Source organism: Pavona decussata, unplaced genomic scaffold (genome assembly GCF_977016875.1).
Source record: "Pavona decussata unplaced genomic scaffold, jaPavDecu1.1 SCAFFOLD_64, whole genome shotgun sequence".
Taxonomy (NCBI): domain Eukaryota; kingdom Metazoa; phylum Cnidaria; class Anthozoa; order Scleractinia; family Agariciidae; genus Pavona; species Pavona decussata.
In genome coordinates, this window is record NW_028145484.1 from 1,284,817 (window position 1) to 1,302,455 (window position 17,639).

The 17,639-nt window shown below is 39.4% G+C and overlaps 3 protein-coding genes and 1 long non-coding RNA gene across 6 annotated transcripts in view; 2 read left to right on the forward strand and 2 right to left on the reverse strand.

Moving 5' to 3' along the window:
* Window positions 1-17,639, reverse strand: part of LOC146478318 (microfibril-associated glycoprotein 4-like) — a 193,619-nt gene that overhangs the window by 173,599 nt on the left and 2,381 nt on the right. The window contains exons 3-4 of one of the 2 annotated variants that reach the window (XR_014865100.1): window positions 17,249-17,632; window positions 15,645-16,358 (exon numbers count right to left, since the gene is read on the reverse strand). Coding sequence is in view for 1 of the 2 variants with exons in the window: in XM_085111865.1 (XP_084967991.1) it covers window positions 16,102-16,358; window positions 17,249-17,632 (641 nt within the window). In the remaining variant the exon portion in view is untranslated. Of the gene's footprint in view, window positions 1-15,635; window positions 16,359-17,248; window positions 17,633-17,639 lie in introns of those variants that run through there. The other variant, XM_085111865.1, reaches the window with a different exon arrangement.
* Window positions 1-17,639, forward strand: part of LOC146478325 (uncharacterized) — a 120,050-nt gene that overhangs the window by 56,663 nt on the left and 45,748 nt on the right. For both annotated transcript variants that reach the window (XR_014865103.1, XR_014865104.1), the window contains exon 4: window positions 5,726-5,782. This is a non-coding gene — a long non-coding RNA (uncharacterized LOC146478325). The remainder of the gene's footprint in view (window positions 1-5,725; window positions 5,783-17,639) is intronic.
* LOC146478330 (uncharacterized) lies at window positions 6,513-8,346 on the reverse strand. The gene has a single exon (XM_085111866.1). It carries the CDS (start codon window positions 8,074-8,076, stop codon window positions 6,886-6,888), a length of 1,191 nt encoding a protein of 396 aa, XP_084967992.1. The 5' UTR covers window positions 8,077-8,346; the 3' UTR covers window positions 6,513-6,885.
* On the forward strand, window positions 10,639-12,978 carry LOC146478331 (uncharacterized). Its single transcript, XM_085111716.1, has one exon. It carries the CDS (start codon window positions 11,479-11,481, stop codon window positions 12,742-12,744), a length of 1,266 nt encoding a protein of 421 aa, XP_084967842.1. The 5' UTR covers window positions 10,639-11,478; the 3' UTR covers window positions 12,745-12,978.

A 17,639-nucleotide genomic window follows, 5' to 3' on the forward strand; every position in this document is an offset into this window, starting at 1 on the left:
AAGGCTCGTGATTTTTTGAAAAAAATGTTTCGCCACCCCTTGTTGGCTTTCGGCCAGGCCCACAGGCACTAAAATAAAAGTTGCTGATTGGGGCGGGACGGCTTCCTGATGTACTGTTTCTCTTCCAATATTAAATGCAAATCGTTCTCCTCAATTATTCAGCCAGTTAGACTTCAATCTTGAAATGGACGCCTTTGCTGAGGGGTAAGACAAATAACTGCTTTACACGACACCTCCAGCTGTAAATTATGACTGTCACATTTGAGCTTGGTGTACAAACAATGACACATTTTAATTTTCTGAATTCGCAAATAACGTCTACGAACATGATTTTATCTTTGCAATTATGTCAAATAATCTCTCTTTAGATGTTTCGTAATTTCATTATCACCTTATGATTGTATTACCTATTGTATTATTATTATAAATTAATTAAACTTATTTTGTTTCGGCAAGTGTTGGGCGAAGAAATATTTCGTATTTAGAGAACTGTTCCCTTCAAAGACACCTATGCTAGGTTTACCCAGGCATTGGTTAATTTATAGGCAGTTGAACTGTTAAAAACTTAATTGAAATGTTGCCCTATTAATGCTATTAGAAGGAGTAAATCATGCTTTTCTATGGTGAAGATCGGAAGCTACTTTACTGCTCTTGTGCAGATGCTGCAGCTGTGAACAGTTTATAAATGTGCTCCTTTTGGAAGGCCAACAATGTTTGTTCTCTGAGAAAATTGTCCAACGTGAAGACTTGTTAAATCGATAGCGAAAGCATACAAGACGCCGTGTCATGTGATGTCGTTGCATCTTTTTAAGTCTATGGATGTAATCCTTGAAGTCTGACCATTCAAATGGACGCCATTGAGCTGTACTTCGCTGTGGTGGTTTTTATTGTGGTGTGCATGTTTTCTCTAGCTTTTGAGTTCGTGGATGAAATCATAAAGTGGGACTACTCGAGTGAAAGTTGTTGTTACTGCGTTTGTTTATTGTTTTTTTGCAGCAAGAAAATTTGAACTATTTTTTATTTTCGTTTCATTTCGAAACTCCCCAAATTAAAGTTGAAAGGTTTCTCAGTACGTAAATCAAACGTTTTGAAACGTTATCGAACCTCATATGAAACGCTACATACAAGTAACGAATTGTACCCAGAAAAGAGGTCAAATTCATTTGCCAAGGATTATATGGACAAATAACATGCATCCGAACCTCCATAAAAAAAGGACATCTCGATATTTGAGAGACGATCCTGTTAACTCTTCATTAATAATTCCACCTGACTTTGGCTCTTTTTAGTTCAGTATCTTCACTTGAATGGTTGAACAGTTATTTTATAATGCCCTTGCGTGTTGTCGCAATGTTAAAATGTTGTTTTCGTGGTTGAGATAAATATAAGCTTCTAGATTACTGTAGATTTTAGGTGTTTTTTCCAATTGACATCCATGTCGCTGTTGTTCATCTCTTTTATCTTAGAAACGTATCAAAACAGCTCTCTAGTCTGTGTAGGCAATCCTGAGGCGGCGATTTGAATGTTAAGTGGAACAGCCAATCCGCCATTGCCGTATAATTTTAGAAGTCATTGTCGTGTACAACTCCTCTATGTTCTGTATTCTTTGTAGTGTTGGTAACCTGAAATTGTTATCGATACATTCACGGAGTCGCTTTCCTCGGCCATATGTCTTTTACTTTGTCGTCTATGCAGCTTCTTCTTCCAGTGCATTTGTTCCGTGTTCGTTGTCTTGGCGTCTACGTCGGCTGTCGGCTTTGAGTAAGACACGCGCGTGCTATTAGAATTATCTTGCTGGGCACGAGGCGATGGCCGTTCCGGGCGATGTAACTTTGCTTTTTTCCCTCGCCTCCGTTTCCTCTCGCTCGATATTCCATCCTTCCTTGTGACCAACTGAACTTGCCCGCTGTGTATTTGAGGTAGTTTTGTGGCAATGTCCTTTGCTTGTTGCGAGCTCCGTAAAATTTCTGTCATAGTCATTGGAAGATGACTAGAGGAGCTTAACGCAGGAAGACGGATCGATTCCTCCACGAGTTCCTCGAAACTTTTGTCCGTGTTCTGTTTCACGTCCCCGTTTGAATTCTCCATTCCAGTGTGTTGTGAATTGACCCGTTCAGAATCGTCTTTCGTCGCAGTAGTGAACTTGTGTGTCATGATTTTTTTACTTCCCATCAGATCACCGCGGAAATATTTAAGTTGTCTCTACATTATTTGCACTAGACATCGAAATCAACACCAGCGTTGTTTTTTGTTGTTTTTGACATTTGTGTTTACCAGTGTTTTTGCAATAAAGGCGTTGTTTATCTTCAAATCTGGCTTCAATCCTCGACGAGGAAGACTCAACGTTTTCAGTGCACTCTTTCAACAGCCTCGACCCAAACAAATGGAGGCTACAATGGATAAAGAATAGATTGTGCGAAATCAAACACCGCAAAGAATTCTGCGAATTGCAATTATTCAGAATAATGACAGACAACATCTCCAGCTCATGACCTATACCTTGACCCTTCGTTTTCAGTTTGTGTTTAGGCTCGCCGATTTAGCCTGTAAGCTGATAAATACTTGTTTTAAAAGATCATAAGGTGTTAGCGAACAAAACTTGTCCTCTTAACGCAAAAAAGCGGGCGCAGCTGGAGCAAAGAATCAGGGAATGTAATTGGGTGCGAAACGCTTTTTAGCAATCCAACAAAGTGAGGGTTTAGTATTAACATTACCCGCTTACAAGACAAACACCTTGACGTTTCCTCTGATGCTTTTACTTCGCTAAATTACACAAAGAAACGCTTGATTGCTCCTTGTTTACTTACGATCGCCTTGTTTTTGCATAGAAAGGTTCGCATTTGATTGGAAACGCAATGCTATTAATTGTTTTCGCAATGGGAGGCCAGCTTCAGGCGTTCAAGTTTACTGCTCAAAGTTATTTTAATTCTGAGGAATTTAAATCTTTCGCGCATGATATTTAGCGGTTGAACCAAGACTTCCTTTAATCTACATACTTAAAAAATTGTGCGTTAACGTCACGAACATCTCACGGCTTCGATCGAGGTCAAGTTTTACTTGGGCAGTTTAATTAATAATAAAATGTTCACGTTAAATGTAAGCCACGGCGTCTAAAATAAAATGTCAAGAAATATTTGGTTGAGAAAAATTGCCGTTTGTATGGAAGTGAACCAGCACATTTTTCATTCTTATCGTATGTCATATTTTTAGCGAGCCCATGTTCTACTTAGCCTTTCAATGTACTTCCGTTGCTTGCATAGTATATATTTATAGCATTCATTTAATTAGTGTTTGTTGTGCCAGAGCATAAGTCATCTAACAAAGTTGAAAATCTGGATTGGACATTGAAGTGTGGACTCTGATCTTCGACATTTCAAAATTTTCAAACGACGGAATTAAGCCGGACTTGCGCATTTTCTTTTCATTGTTGTCCAATTTGCTCAGTCTAATTTTCATCCTTTAACATCAATTAATTTTCCCCTTTTTCCGTCATACACTTGATGAAAGTGTTTCAAAATGCATTGATTTTTCCACGCAAAGAACATTATGCAAAAAAAAATAATGACATCACGTAAAGGGGGTGTCCGCCTTACCTCGTCTCCCTTCATGGTTTTTGTCCTGGTTTTCCGTGTTTTCGCCCCTCGTGAAAAACCAATAATTGGGAAATTACTATTCTGGGGGGGTGGGGGGGGGGGGAGAGGTGGGTGCTGGGAGAATGATAGTGCATTTGGTTGTGAATCTCTTTGACGATGACTTTCATTGTCGCCATTTTGGATTAGAGTTACACGAACATTGTTCTATTCAGATAATACACAGCCTGGTCATGCTCTAATTGGTATTCTAGGTGATCCGATTTTATTTCGGACTCTTCCGCACCGAACTGCAGCCGCAAATGTGTGTGAAGGGCTTGGTGGAAGAGAAGCGCAAGTGACCATTTCGTCAGATAAAGTATATTTTGGAATTGCATTATACAATGATCCAGTTTTTAATAATATATTATATCATATTGCGCATGTTTCATGGAAGATGACGAAATGCGCATCACAGTAGGCTCATTTCGAAATATTGAAATTGAACTTGACATCGAGGCCCAAAGGACAAAAACAACAGAAATGAATAAACATGATTAATGAATTTTCTTTGTTTGTGTCCTCAAGATGAATTTTGTAAAAGTGGAAGGAGCCTATTCACAGTGGGAAAACAAACACTCATCAATCTTTATTCCAGATTTTAGTTCCGGTAGCTTTCACGAAAATAAAAGCAATCTTAATAGACTGTAAATCTGAAAATTAGCATTTTATGAGGATTTCTTTTGCAAATGACGGAAAATCTAATTAAACGCACGCGCCATCGAATAGGTTTCATTACATGCCATGTCGACGATTAAGCTTTGAGAAAAAAATGTTTTAACCAGATGGCTTCCGAAATATTTAATATTGTTCGGTTCGCGGTGTCGAATTTTTAATCACATATCGTGTGATGAACTTTTCACCTAACGTCAAAAAAGGGAAAACTATGGGGGTTTCTCTGACAAAAAGGGATAAATTTTCGACGATAATTTCGTTGGCCTCAAGTTAAGCCGTTAATTCCCCATTAATCGCCAAGAACAACTTGAAGATGATTTATGGGCGATTTATGCTCCCCAGCAATTCAGTTACCGTGTTTATTTATTTGTCTGGGGCCACATGCATAGCGAGAAAAAAAAACACAAGTAACTGTAAGTCGTACTAGTCATTAAGTTATTTTGTCTTTACTGTGGAAAGTTTAATTCTGACTGATAAGGAAGCGTGTTTTAGAAAATAGACCCAGTTGGATTTTTTTTCTGAGTTTTCATGTAGCATTACCAGAACAGATTAAGTGTTAAATTTAAGTTGTATACCCCATTAGGCCTGCACCTTTCAAAATCTCTATTTTCACGGGGCCCGGTTAACCTCCAGCTGCACTGAATTTTAGGGCAAGGAACATTGTTCTGTTGTTCGTTCGTTTCTTCTCTCGGCCAATCATGTAAGACGTTGCAAACGGTGTAGGTCGCCACACATAGTGATTTAAAATTTTTAATGATATGAGCATGCTCAGGTTGTCTGAAAACGACTTACGTCCAAAAAAATTGCTTTAGCGCCCGGAAAGGTAATTTTGTTTTTAGAGCTCAAAAGAGCGCACCTATTGGAGACAGGGCAATCATTTCGACAGCCATTTATTTCGGATTTGAGGCAAGCACTTGGATATATGGGCAAAACGTTAAATGTGAAAGTAAAAGGATACTGTGAAGTTATTTTTTCCACTCCATTGGGAAATCACAATATTAACTTAAAAAAAATGCCGCATAAAATTTATGTTGGCGCGTCGAATGGCATACTGGCTTAGTGACCCAGTGGTTCAGTAGCTCCCACGATCCTTCCCGTAGCTAAGTCGGTAGAGCATCCGAACTAGTAGTCAGAAGGTCATATAGGTTCGACTCCTGTTGGGGAAGTTCTGATTTTATTTTTCCGAGTTTGCCTTTATTACTGACTGTAACAATTTGTCCATCGGCTTTTCTCGTTCTTCTAGACTTTTCCTCACAGTGCCATCATAATTTTATGGAGCCATGAAAAGTCATTTTTTCAGTAACCAATACATTCCAGTTTACTATACGTTCTGAACTTCTGCTCATAATCGTCTCCTTGGCGGCTATTGCGAGAAATTGTTTTCCTTATATCCTATATTTATTTATTTATTTTTGTTGTAGAACCTCGCCGACAGTAGGAACAAATAAGACGGATGAGACGGATAATTATTGAAAACGGTGAGCCAGCTTTGCCCGAATAATACTAGTAATAATTATAATACTCTGATCACGAGGGCGAAATCTTCTCCGGCGCTTCAGTGTCCAAGATGTTATTGCTTTTGCCGGATAATCGCCTCCTATTAGCTGTATCAGCTGGTCTTCAACTGAGCAGTTAGCAAGAAATTTTCCTTGACCACCTTCCCTGTATTCATGACGGCTGACGATTGGTCATTAAAGGAGATAAATTTTATCTCGGTCCAGACTCCCAATTGGCGGATTATCAGCTCGTCGCGCGACAGATTTTAGACTTCATCTGATTTAGTTTTGATGGTTTAGGATTTGCGACTTTTCTGGTAAAATTTTGTACGCCGGATATTGACTTTCATTACAGTTTTTGTAAACTGGACCGAGGAGGATTACGTTTGGACCTTGTACTGCTCTGTCTGTGGATATTTCTTCAAAGCGTTTGATTAAATGGTTGAAATATTTTATCCCACAATAACTATGCGAAAAAAAGAGAATATTCACTGCCTCGGCCAGTACCAGCCAGTACTCCCTGTCTCAGTTCTTTCAGTGCACCAGGCTTTCAGAATAGTGTGCACTGACTTTCGGTAAATTCATAGATGAACCTATACTACTACTATTTTTCTTTTTTTCTTTCTTTTTTTTTTTCACACGTGTAAAGTCAATTTTGTCACGATTGTTCCATTAGTAATTATATAGGCGTCAGTTAAGACTTGTTACGCTATCAACAAGACAATCATGATCTTTATTTCAGGGTAACTAACATTTTCTCCTAAACAGATCAAAGTATCGTTTCTTTAAAATACTTTGCATTAACATGAACTATGAAAATATAACGAGAAATCTTTTAATGCTGACTGAAGGTGAACGGAGCCTTTTCATCTCGATTCTCTTCGCTAGATGATGTTTTAACGTGCAAAAACGGAATGTCTGAAAATGTACTTTGAACTGAGTCCTTTTTTCGTAGATTAATGATATTAGCACGTGCGTGATTATGAAAAATTCCACAGGAAAACGAATGTCTGAATAAAATGGCAAAGCAACAAGCTGTGATATAATATTACACAAGAAGCCGGCGCTTAATAATTTTTATTTCTTCACTGAGTTATAGCTTGAAAGCTTCCGCTAAAGCATCCTGTTCCCATCGGCTTAAGCAGTTTAAAAGTTCTATTAGATCGATTATGTCTGTTTTGGGAAATTTTTATTTTCTGCTTTGGATTAACGAAACATGTCTCCAACGTTTCTTCGTCTTCGTCTACACCAGATTTGGTCTTGACTTTTTCCAGTGGTGACCGTTGTTTTGGAAGCAGGCTCACTTTTTTTACTTCTTTTGGACGCAGACGTTCGTGAGGGATCAAGTCTGGGTTCCTTTCAGACGGTCCCTTTGGCAGTTCGGCCGAAGGCCATGAAAGAGTGGAACAAAGTTTTTGTTTCCTACCAGGTGTCGGACGATATCTGCTTAAACCGAGTTTTAGCTTTTCGTCTTTGTTAACTGTAGGGGAGCTTGTTTGCGCGGTACACTCTCCAAGTATATCTGCGTCTCTTTCCTCTGTCAATTCTGGAATAACACTCAGTTCTGTTTCGTCCAAGGACATCGATTTAAACCTTGAATCTAAAGATTGTCGCGCCATGTTCTCGGGCCGTCGTTTGTTCCTGAGAACTCGTTTAAAAGCTAAATATCCCATAGTAACCGACGACATTGAGTCGGAAACGCAAGGTTCCTCGGCGGCTGAGCGAAGTTTAGCGATGTATTCTCGTTTGCTCTGAAAGGCGTAACGTGTTTGCGCGGGGTCGCTGCTCGGAGAATTCGGAGACCAACTGTAGGACCTTGGTCGCAAGAGCTTACGATTTTCTGGATTCTCTTGGCTATTTGAGTTATTTTTAAGTAGCATCTTTCCTCCAAGACACTGCGACATCTTCGATTCCATCCTAATTGTTTCTGTTGTTGTGCGTTCAGACTGGGCTCTTCTCAGCAACCTTGGCAGTTTTGCAACTGTGGCGGTCGTCTCACCCGCGCAATTTTCTGTCTTTTGCATTGTGCCATTCACTAGTTCTTCCTGATCCTCTTGGATCACGTAGAGCGGCTCAAACACACGATGGATCGTTGTAAGGTCATTTAACACCTTGACTTTCTCGTGGTAGCTTGTTCGCATACTCTTGTGTTTCGCTCTCTCTATCTTGCCACTGATTTCGTCCAGGCGTTCTTGCCTTGCGCGGGTTTTACGAATAGTGTCCGTTTCCTTTTGCACATTTCTTTTGTGCATATTTATATATTTCGTTCCTTGCATGCTGTACTTCTTTATATCATCTTACAAGATGTTGTCCTTTCTTGTACACGGATAGATTTGCAAATCCAACATTAGCTGCCGCCTACATGTTAGTGTCACCTGAGAAAGGCACGAAGAAAATCTTCTGTCTACGTCAGTGAGTGCCTTGTTTTTTTACGTCCGATGTCTAATTCTACAAAGGTCGCACAACGTTTCTGTGCTGCAATTTGTAGAGTAGGTAAGTAAGACACCTGTAATTATACAGGGTAACCGTATCAGGAGCTACAGTAACTGCTATCAACAGGGGCTCTTGCAAAAGAAAAACTACAAGTGAAACCAAAAGCTATACAATATATATCAAGCTAAAATGTTAAGAATAAAACTATTTACAATAATAATTAGGTTGTAAAGGACATAAATAAAATTAGCTAAAAGATAAATATAGACTGATCATGAATTTAACTAGAGAGATTAACCGGCTTTGATTTTCCGGCTGGCGAGAGTTGGAAAAAATCTCGCAATTATTGTTTGTAAAATAAGTATTGAAAGTCAACACGGTCCAGTTGTTTGAAAGTGGGATATATGAAATTCAAAAACCAAAGATAAAGCAAATCATGAGAATGATGTATTATTATTCAGTAAGTGACACAGGCATACTCGGAAAAAAATCCGAGTGCTCCTATATATAGGGAGTCGAACTTAAGACCTTCCGATTACTAGTTTGGATGCTCTACCACTGAGCTACAGGAGACTCGTGGGGACTAAGGCCATTAAACTAGGTTTATTGTGGCATAAGTGCAATGAAATAAACGTGATGGAATGTTTTAAGCCTGGTGAATAAATGAGAATGACGTATTATTCAGTTAGTGACACAGGCATACTCGGAAAAAAATCCGAGTGTTCCTATCTTTCCGAGTATTCCTGTGCCACTTTCTAGAATAATACGTCATTCTCATTTATTCACCAGGCTGAAAAATAGTCCATCACGTTTATTCCAAAGGAAATCATGCACCCTGAAGTGTTTGGATATCTGATGAAAAACTCCTCTTCTTTGCATCCTAAATTTAGTACCCTTCAAAATAAGTTTGTTTGAGAATGCATGCATTTTTCAAAGATGATAAAGCTTCAATTTAAAAAAATATCCCAAACATTACTTTGTATTCTTCGGCTTTTTAGAATAATTGTTGCTTAATTGTCTCGAAAAGGTTACATGGTTACCCCCCCCCCCCCATTTTTTTTAAGGGGGGGGGGGGGGATTCCAATAGCCCTTGCTAAGATCTGCTATTCTCGCACAGTCATAAACCGCGCAAAAATACTTCGGTATTAGTATGCACCGTCCGTAAGAGCCTGCGTTATCACGCTTAACGTGGGGGGTACACATGAATTTGGATGGAATTTACAGAGGTTTAAGGAAGGGATAGAAGAAAGAAAATGATTTTTGGAACACTAACAGACAGTTGATACCCACGCAAGAGCACCCCAGGTTGCTAGTGGTCTAACTTGGTATCCGTCTCTTAATTATTAACTACAAATTCTAATTTTAAGACTTCACTAAATCTTCAATATTTCTTATTTCTCTCAATTTTACCAATCCTTCTAGAAAAACTATCTCCTCCCAAATATACCTAAAAATCACCCAAAAATTTACAAAACACCTCAAAACATTGATTTTTGAAATGAGCATAGGGTTTCTGTATTGCTTGAAACGCGAACGAGATATTTCGTTTAAGCCGATTTTAAGCGGCGTGAAAACGGCTTTCTTGTAGACCCCTGCCGTAAACGTCGTTCCACTCAAAAAGGTCAACGCGGGCTCTGAATCACGTGTGAAGCCCATACGACGTCTGCGCATGAGTTCGCGTCCAGTAAAATTGAAGTGTCGGATCAGAATCGAACCGACAGGCTAATCAGGCTCTAGGCGATTTACCTCTCAAAGCAAAATGTTCTGTAGTTCTAGTCCTCTTTAGCTCAGTGGTAGAACATCCAAACTAGTAATCGGCGGAAGGTCATAGGTTCGAATTCTGTTGTGAGAATTCGGATTTCCTTTTTCCGAGTATGCTGTAGATTATTCCACGTCAGGTCTGACCATTCAAAAAGAAACTACTGGGTTGTAATAGTGTGCTACTTCATGAGTACGCATGCGCAGTAACGAAATTAGTTTTGAGAGCTTAACCTTGCTCTGTTTTAACAAACAAATGACCAAAAATTAACGGTTGTTGTGCTTGCTAATGCTAAACTAAACCAAAATATCGAAGACTAAATTACCTTACATTTCTAGGCAAACTATCAAATAAGCTTGTTTAAAACTGCTATATAATTGTACAGGAGTCAATTGAGTGTCAAACCAAAACGATTTTAATCACTTTGGCAACTCACTGCAAACGCAAACAAAAAAATAAACCTCTCAACACTTCAGTAAATAAACGTTAGCTGGTTTTGTTCTACTTCTAATTGGGTTGATGTAGCGCGAATGTCTTTTTTAACCAATTACAAGGCGTAGAAAAGCAGAACTAAATCAATCGTCGATTAGTTTGCAGGGCAACTTCAAGTGAAAACGACTTCGCATATCTAGAAGAACTAAATTCGGCTCTTTATGCGCATGAGATAGTTGACTGAGACACAGTCGATGCACAAATGAAGTAGAAGATTTCTTTTATCGTGTCAGCTAGCAGTTGAAACACAATATAGAACCATCACAATAACATGTCAAATGATTAACATAAAATCACTTTGTCATAAGATTCGAAGCACCTCTATTCAAATTAGTTTACTATCATTGTTTATTGTTGTGTGTGTGTGTTTTTACTGTTGTCTGAATTTTATTTGGACCTTAAGAGAGAGGTAAACTATTTAGCTTGTTATCAGCTACTTTACCTAGTAAACCTGCAGATTGCTCAATCACATAAGAAACTGCAATTAATATCATTGTGCTCACTGTTTTTGCAGTCATGCGTTTTTTGGTCCCCAAAGACTTTCACTAATTGCTTACCATAACTCTATTCATAAGATAGGAACAAAGCTTTAAAATCTAATTAATTTCGAGTGCAGGAAAGTATGTGATCTCTTGTAACCAATTAGGTTTACAAATAAAATAATTGTATATGGCAACCTTTGCGGAAGGGATTTAATATTGCGCTAGAAATTGTGATATATCGTCGATTATTGACTCGCGGAACTTCACTGGCAACATGCTTTTACGGGATGACTCGTGTGACCACGTTCGACGAAAACTGCTCAGTGAGTGGGAAACTCTTTTGAAAAAGTTATAACACAGTAAACAAAGCAAGAGAGAAAGTTGAAGCATTTCTGCAAACAAGAACAAAGCCGCAGCAAATTATTTTGCAGTAAGTGTATACAACTAATGGGAAGGTTAGAAGAAAATTGAGAAACAAGACAGAAACCCAGCGAAAAGAGGGAGAGACAAACATGCACAAGAAAATTCTACACAGAAGCACAGACTCCGTTCGAATTGCCCGGGCAGCGCAAATACGCCTGGATGAAATCAGTGATAAAATCGAGCGAGACAAACACAGAAGCATGAAGTCTAATTATCACGAGAAAATCAAATTATGGAACGAACTTAAATCGATCCATCGAGTGTTTGAGCCGCTGTATGTGCTCAAGGAGGATGAAAAGAGACTAGCTAATAATCAGACCGTGGCCAAAGTTGGTACGGTGCAAAGTGAAGGAAATCGTGCGTGTAATATCAACGTTGATAGGAAGGCAAGCACATCTGCTAATCAGCCAAGATTGCTAAGAAGAGCGGAAACTCAATCCACGAACTTACAGGCTAGAAGGGGAAGGAGACACACAGAACCAAAAATTACCGAAGAAAGGTTGCTTTTGGTCGACAGTTCAAAGGGTCAAGCTCAATTAGACAAGTCATCGTTCTTGCGACCAAGGTCGCAGAGCTGGTGCGCACCCGAGAGAGCATCGAGCAGTGAGTCGAGCCGAGTACCCTCTGCATCGAGTGAGCGAGAACACTTAGCTAAACTTCGCTCAGCCGCCGAAGGGCCTCGCATTTCCGACTCTATGTCGTCAGTAACTATGGGATATTTAGCTTTTAAGCGAGTTCTGAAGATCAAAGAGCAGTCCGACAGTATGGAACGGAAAGTCGTAGATTCTAGATTCAGGACGAGATCTATGGACGAAGCTGAACTTAGTGCGAACTCACGGCTTCTGATGCCTGAGCAGCCAGACTTGGCGGAGGAAAAACTTGAGGTTTTACAGGGAACGTTTTCACATCAAGCAAACCCTCATCTGGTTAGAAAAGGTAAAAAGAAGCCTAATTTCAAAAAGCTTCGCCCAGCACCTCCTGGGAAACGGCAACTTAGTTCATCTCTCTCGTGGCCTCTAGGCGAGCTGCCGTTGAGATCGCCAGAATTTCGTGGAAGGAACTTTATAAACCCCGATCTTTTGCGTGCAAAAAGCGTTGAAGAACCATTGAGGTCGAAAAAGTCAGAGATTAAAACTGAAACTACTCCAACGCTAAAAGCGATTGCTTCTCACACAAGAGAGCTCCCCAGTGAAAGCGACGAAGACGAAGAAAAGTTCGGAACATTTGAAGAAATCCCAACGATTAAAATGAAATTTAGGAACAACCAACACACTAGATATAGAGAAGCATCTAAACTTCTTCATCCTCTGGGAACAGGGTGCTTCAGCGAAAGCTTTCAAGCTGCAAGCCAGTGAGAAAAATAAAATACCGACTTGTGCATTGATATCAGTGGTGGTAACAGAGTTTGTCTTATATCTATGAAGACTTTTCCTTATCCAAGTATTCTATTAAACCCCTTCACCTGCGAAATGGTTCATATTAAAGTCAGGAGAATCTCATAAAAAAAAAAAAAAATGATAACTAATATAGAATAAAAACATTACCTGTGGAAGTCACTACACCAAAGACTCGAACGTCAAGCGACCTTTTATAGCAATATAATAAGTACCATCTGGCGGAAAGTTTGCTAAAAAGCTTTCATTTGAAATTGTCACACTACCAACTCGAGAGTTCGAGCCACTTTATTCAGCATAATAGACTGCATTACAGACAGACATAACCCTTCTCAATCTTTACGTTCCTCTACTGAATCAGAAGTTACCAAAAGTTCCAAGTACAACCACCCTTTCGTATAGCGACCGTGCCTTCAGCATTGCCGCCTCTAAACTGTGAAATTCTGTTCTTCTTGAAATTAGAACTGCTGAAAACCTAAACCAATTTAAATCCAAACTGAAAACTCGTTTGTTTCGTATCGCGTAGTTTTAACCTTCCGTAGACCTGAACGTTGAAATTGCACTCTTTTTAATCGTTTTTATTTTCTGATTATAGCTTTTTAACTATTGTTGTGACAAGATTTATCAATATCAATTTATCAACTTTGATCCACTTTTTAAACATAATAAGAAAAAGACCGCATGAATGCACTGTGCAATTTGAATGGTCAAACTTTAAGACTGTATCCACAGACCCAAACCACGTTGTGGTACTGTTTGTCGCTGATTGTCTGAAGGTGAAGAGAATACACAGGAAGGTTTGCCCTCTGAAACATTTGTTTTTTAAAGTTGTGCTGCTGCCGTGTTGCAAAACGTGATTTTGAGACGCTTCATTTAACGGCTGCAAGCACAGCATTGTGAAATAAGTTTAATCCATCGTTGTAAAAGAGTAATTTATCACTGCCAAACATCAAAGTGTTGATTGGGTATATAAATTGCAGAGGGTGGGGATTTTGCACAAAGCGATCAAAGTAATTAGAGTCTAGATGGATAAGGGTGTTAGTTACTAAAGAAATTGCAGTGCTGCGTCGGTGGGACGGAGAAACGAATGTTTGATATATCAGCAGAGTTGATAACTAAAGGTAATTTGGCCACCGTAAAGGGATTCGAGCGCTGACGTTTCGAGCGTTAGCCTTTCGTCAAAACGAGGCACGAAGGGAAAAACAACAAGGGAGAACAGCATCGGTAAAATAATTATAACTACAAAACCTAGTTCCAAATAAGAATTGAAGAGATGACTGTGCCTCTGTCTTTGCCAATTTGAGTTACTTTTGTCACTTAAGCCGACCACCTTGTGTTTAGAATAGACGTTGGGTAAAGTTGTAAAGGAAATGACAGTTTGAGACTCCAAAAGGTGGTCATTTGGTCGCGTCGACAGGATGGTCGGATTAATGGGGTTTTGAGAAAAGAAAATTACTTTGGTCTTTCTAACGCCACGAGAAATAGTCCTGAAAACAAAGTTTCCATATAAACGGGGTGTAAGTAAGGCAGAGTTCCACTGTGCCAGCTTTAGACCCCAGGCGTTCTCTAGGCCCTTGTGCCTCAGTGTCCGCGAGAGGCCTGGTTCTTCGGTGTTATCAGAGCGCAAAGGTTACGTTATGCTGCCACTGTGCACTATTTTAGATCTATCCGTCACTTCAAGAATTTCATCTACCGGCTCAAAAGTTAGGATTGCATTTTGTGAATCAAGGCTCGACTCGATGTCAAACGTTCATCTTACGTTATTTTACCATCTTCCGAACATAGAACACTGACAGGAGGTCTTGTTGTATTGCATTCCCTCAAGGTATTTGACGGGAAATTGCGTGACAGTGAGGTTCCACGCAATTAGACACGGAAATTTGGACATGTCATTTATGATTCATTCATCGACAGGTGTTATAAAACAGCTTTTTATGAGAGCTAAAAAAGTTCGGTACATTGGGATCGCGAGCAATGTGAAAAAGGTGAAGTAGAAGCTATCAATAAAACAGGACTTGACTACTTTAAGGTATACTTTTGTCAGTCAGGAGTATACCCGCACAGTTCGGTACATATTCATGTACACTGTCTTTGTTGCGAGTATCTTGTAATGGTGAGCTATCAAAAGCTTGTAGTGAATTGTCATTTGGCACTCTTATATTCAGTGGCTATTAATGTCAAATGAAAACTTCTAAGGTTATCACAGTTCTCATAAGAGACATTTTATTCTTTCTGATATATTTTATGTAGTACTCAGTTTGAGCTGTTCAGCAATAAGAACCAAAAAGCTCTGATTTTATGACGGTTGTTTGTGTTTTATTCCGTCTGTTGCAGTACTGGACGTTCATGCTGTCCAGGTTTACTTGCCATGGCGTACGTATATAGTCGTTCACTATGTTATTATAGAAGTAGTGTCAGTTCAATTTCAGTCAATATGAGGAGCTCTATACTTGGAACTGCTCCCTCAATTTTGGCACACCCTCCTCCCCTTAGGTGGCGATTACCCTCCTCTTCTCCTCTTGTTCTCAAGGTGTATGCCTCATTGCCCGGACGTAATTAATTCTAGTGGCTATCGTAGCAGCAAAGAAGTACAATGTATTTACAACTATGTACGGTTTTTGATTGTTCAAAAGGCAAGCCTATTCTATGGCTACTAAAAGACCGACTCATCATTTTGCGAATGGTTAACACAAAATTATCATGTGCTGAATAAAAATATTTTGAGGGTACGTGTGGTTTCTTCTAGCGAAAATTTGGACATTTTACGTGCAAAAGCAGGAAGAGCTCTGGAGCCCAGTTCGAAGCCCGATTAAGCTAATCCTGGATTAACGTTAACTTTGATTCGAGTTTACATGTAATACCTAATCAATAAAGATTCTTCCAAAAGATTTTTGTCCTTCAGTATTGACTTAGACTTCTCTTTACCTTTAGCTTGACATCAGCCTTTAAACCTATTTTTAAGGAGCGTGATGAAGACCTTAATTAACTTCTAATCGTGGATTAGGGTTAATCGGCTTTCGAACAACCCGGCCCTGCTGGATAGGAAATATGTACATGCTAATAAGATCTTGCTATAATTCGGAGCGACGTGTACTGTTTGTAACTTTTTACATGGTTGGTCGAGAGGACAAAAGAACGAACAACAGAACAATTCTCCCAACCTAAAAAACAATGGAGGTGCAAGCTAAGTCATCGGGATCCAGTGAAACTAGAGCTTTTGAAAGGCCGGCAGGTCTACTGTATAATTCCCGCGTTAGGACGTATTGTTTATGATCCACATTTTGTATCCGACAATGTTTTCTTTATTGCTATATCTCGCTATTCCCTTGGTTGTAGTTTCATCTCGGTTCTTTTCAGAATTGCTATCTTATTCTTTGTCTTGTACCAGTAAATCCCTGTAATGGGTGGATCGCTAGTCGGGGTATACTGCCCATTGAGGTTGGTCTGTGTGCAACGCTTATACCACCATGCTCCTTTGTGATCCACTGCACAGTTGCTGCTGTTCATATCAGCATCTTTGTCTTTTGTGGAAAAGGGTGCACCAGTGTTGTATGTAAACGAATCTGGACAAGACCCTACGAGATACAAGATAAATTTAAATTGAGTTTTACAGAGGGACAAAAAGCTGCGCAAGCTCTGATTGACTAAAATCTACGTCTTATTATATTACAAAGCATGAAAGTATGTTCCTCCACTGCGCATGTGCCCCAGCTGACGTAGTACCTTGAATGTGGTATTTTCTATAGAAACCTTAGTATATAATATCTTGAAACAGATTTACGAGGGATTTTGATCAAGAAGGGTCTCACAGCAATGAGAAAATGAAACTTTTCAAACTCATTTAATGAAGTCCAACTTTTATTTGATGCCATTATTTCTTTCTTTTTATTGCCAAGTAAGTCATAACAATCAAGTACATCTTTGACTAAAGCTAATATCTAACGTCACGTTACAACCAAGCACCCGTGCGAATTCAAACAAAAAAAAAGAAATAGTGATTTTTATGACGGACTTATTTTATGAACAAAAAGGTCCAATCCCAATGTATATATCGAAATGATGCTTATTTGAAGAGAATTCGAACCGCTAGTGGCATCCTCAAACTTGCACACGTGTTCATATTTTGTTTAAAACTGATTGGCTTAATGCGCTGTGAGTGAAATTGATTCATTCAGTTTTACTACATCCGTTAGAGTGGTTTCCAGAAAAGTATCGGAATTGATTCGTGATTTTTTTGTTTTTGTTTGTTTGTTTTTCTGTATTTAACCACGTTCTGTGATTACACTCTTGAAAAAATCTCGCGCCAAGTTCTCAACTTATTACAAGTGAAACCAAAAGCAGTCGTATCTGCCGTGCGCCTTTTCCCATCCTTGGCTTCAGCTACATGTGTTCAGCTTCGAGTTCTGATTTGTTTATTGTGTCGTTCGGGTACTTTTTTTACGACAATTTTTGGAAACAGCTTTACCTCTGTAAGATCCAAGACTTGCCAGTCGATACCCATCATCTTCACCATTCACAATAACGTGATCGTATTCTGCAAAACACGAGTGTCCACTGAAATCTTCTACTTCTACCCTCAACCTTTGGCCTGGTTGATTGGTTAGGCGGGCTATTTTTTGAAGGCCGAGCCAGAACTCCCGGCTTAAGTCTCCAAATCCTCGTTTATAGTCTTCCCAGCCGCGATAAAAATTGACCGAACCGTCTAGTCTCCTTTGAATCACGGCCCAGGCACCCCGGTTCTTGCTCTGGTTACAAAAAACTTCAAATGCCCCATTGCCGTCTGGATCGATCATGTAGACTCCGTTTTTTATACCGCCATTTCTTTTTATATCGGTGCAGCTTTTAAGGGCTAAAAT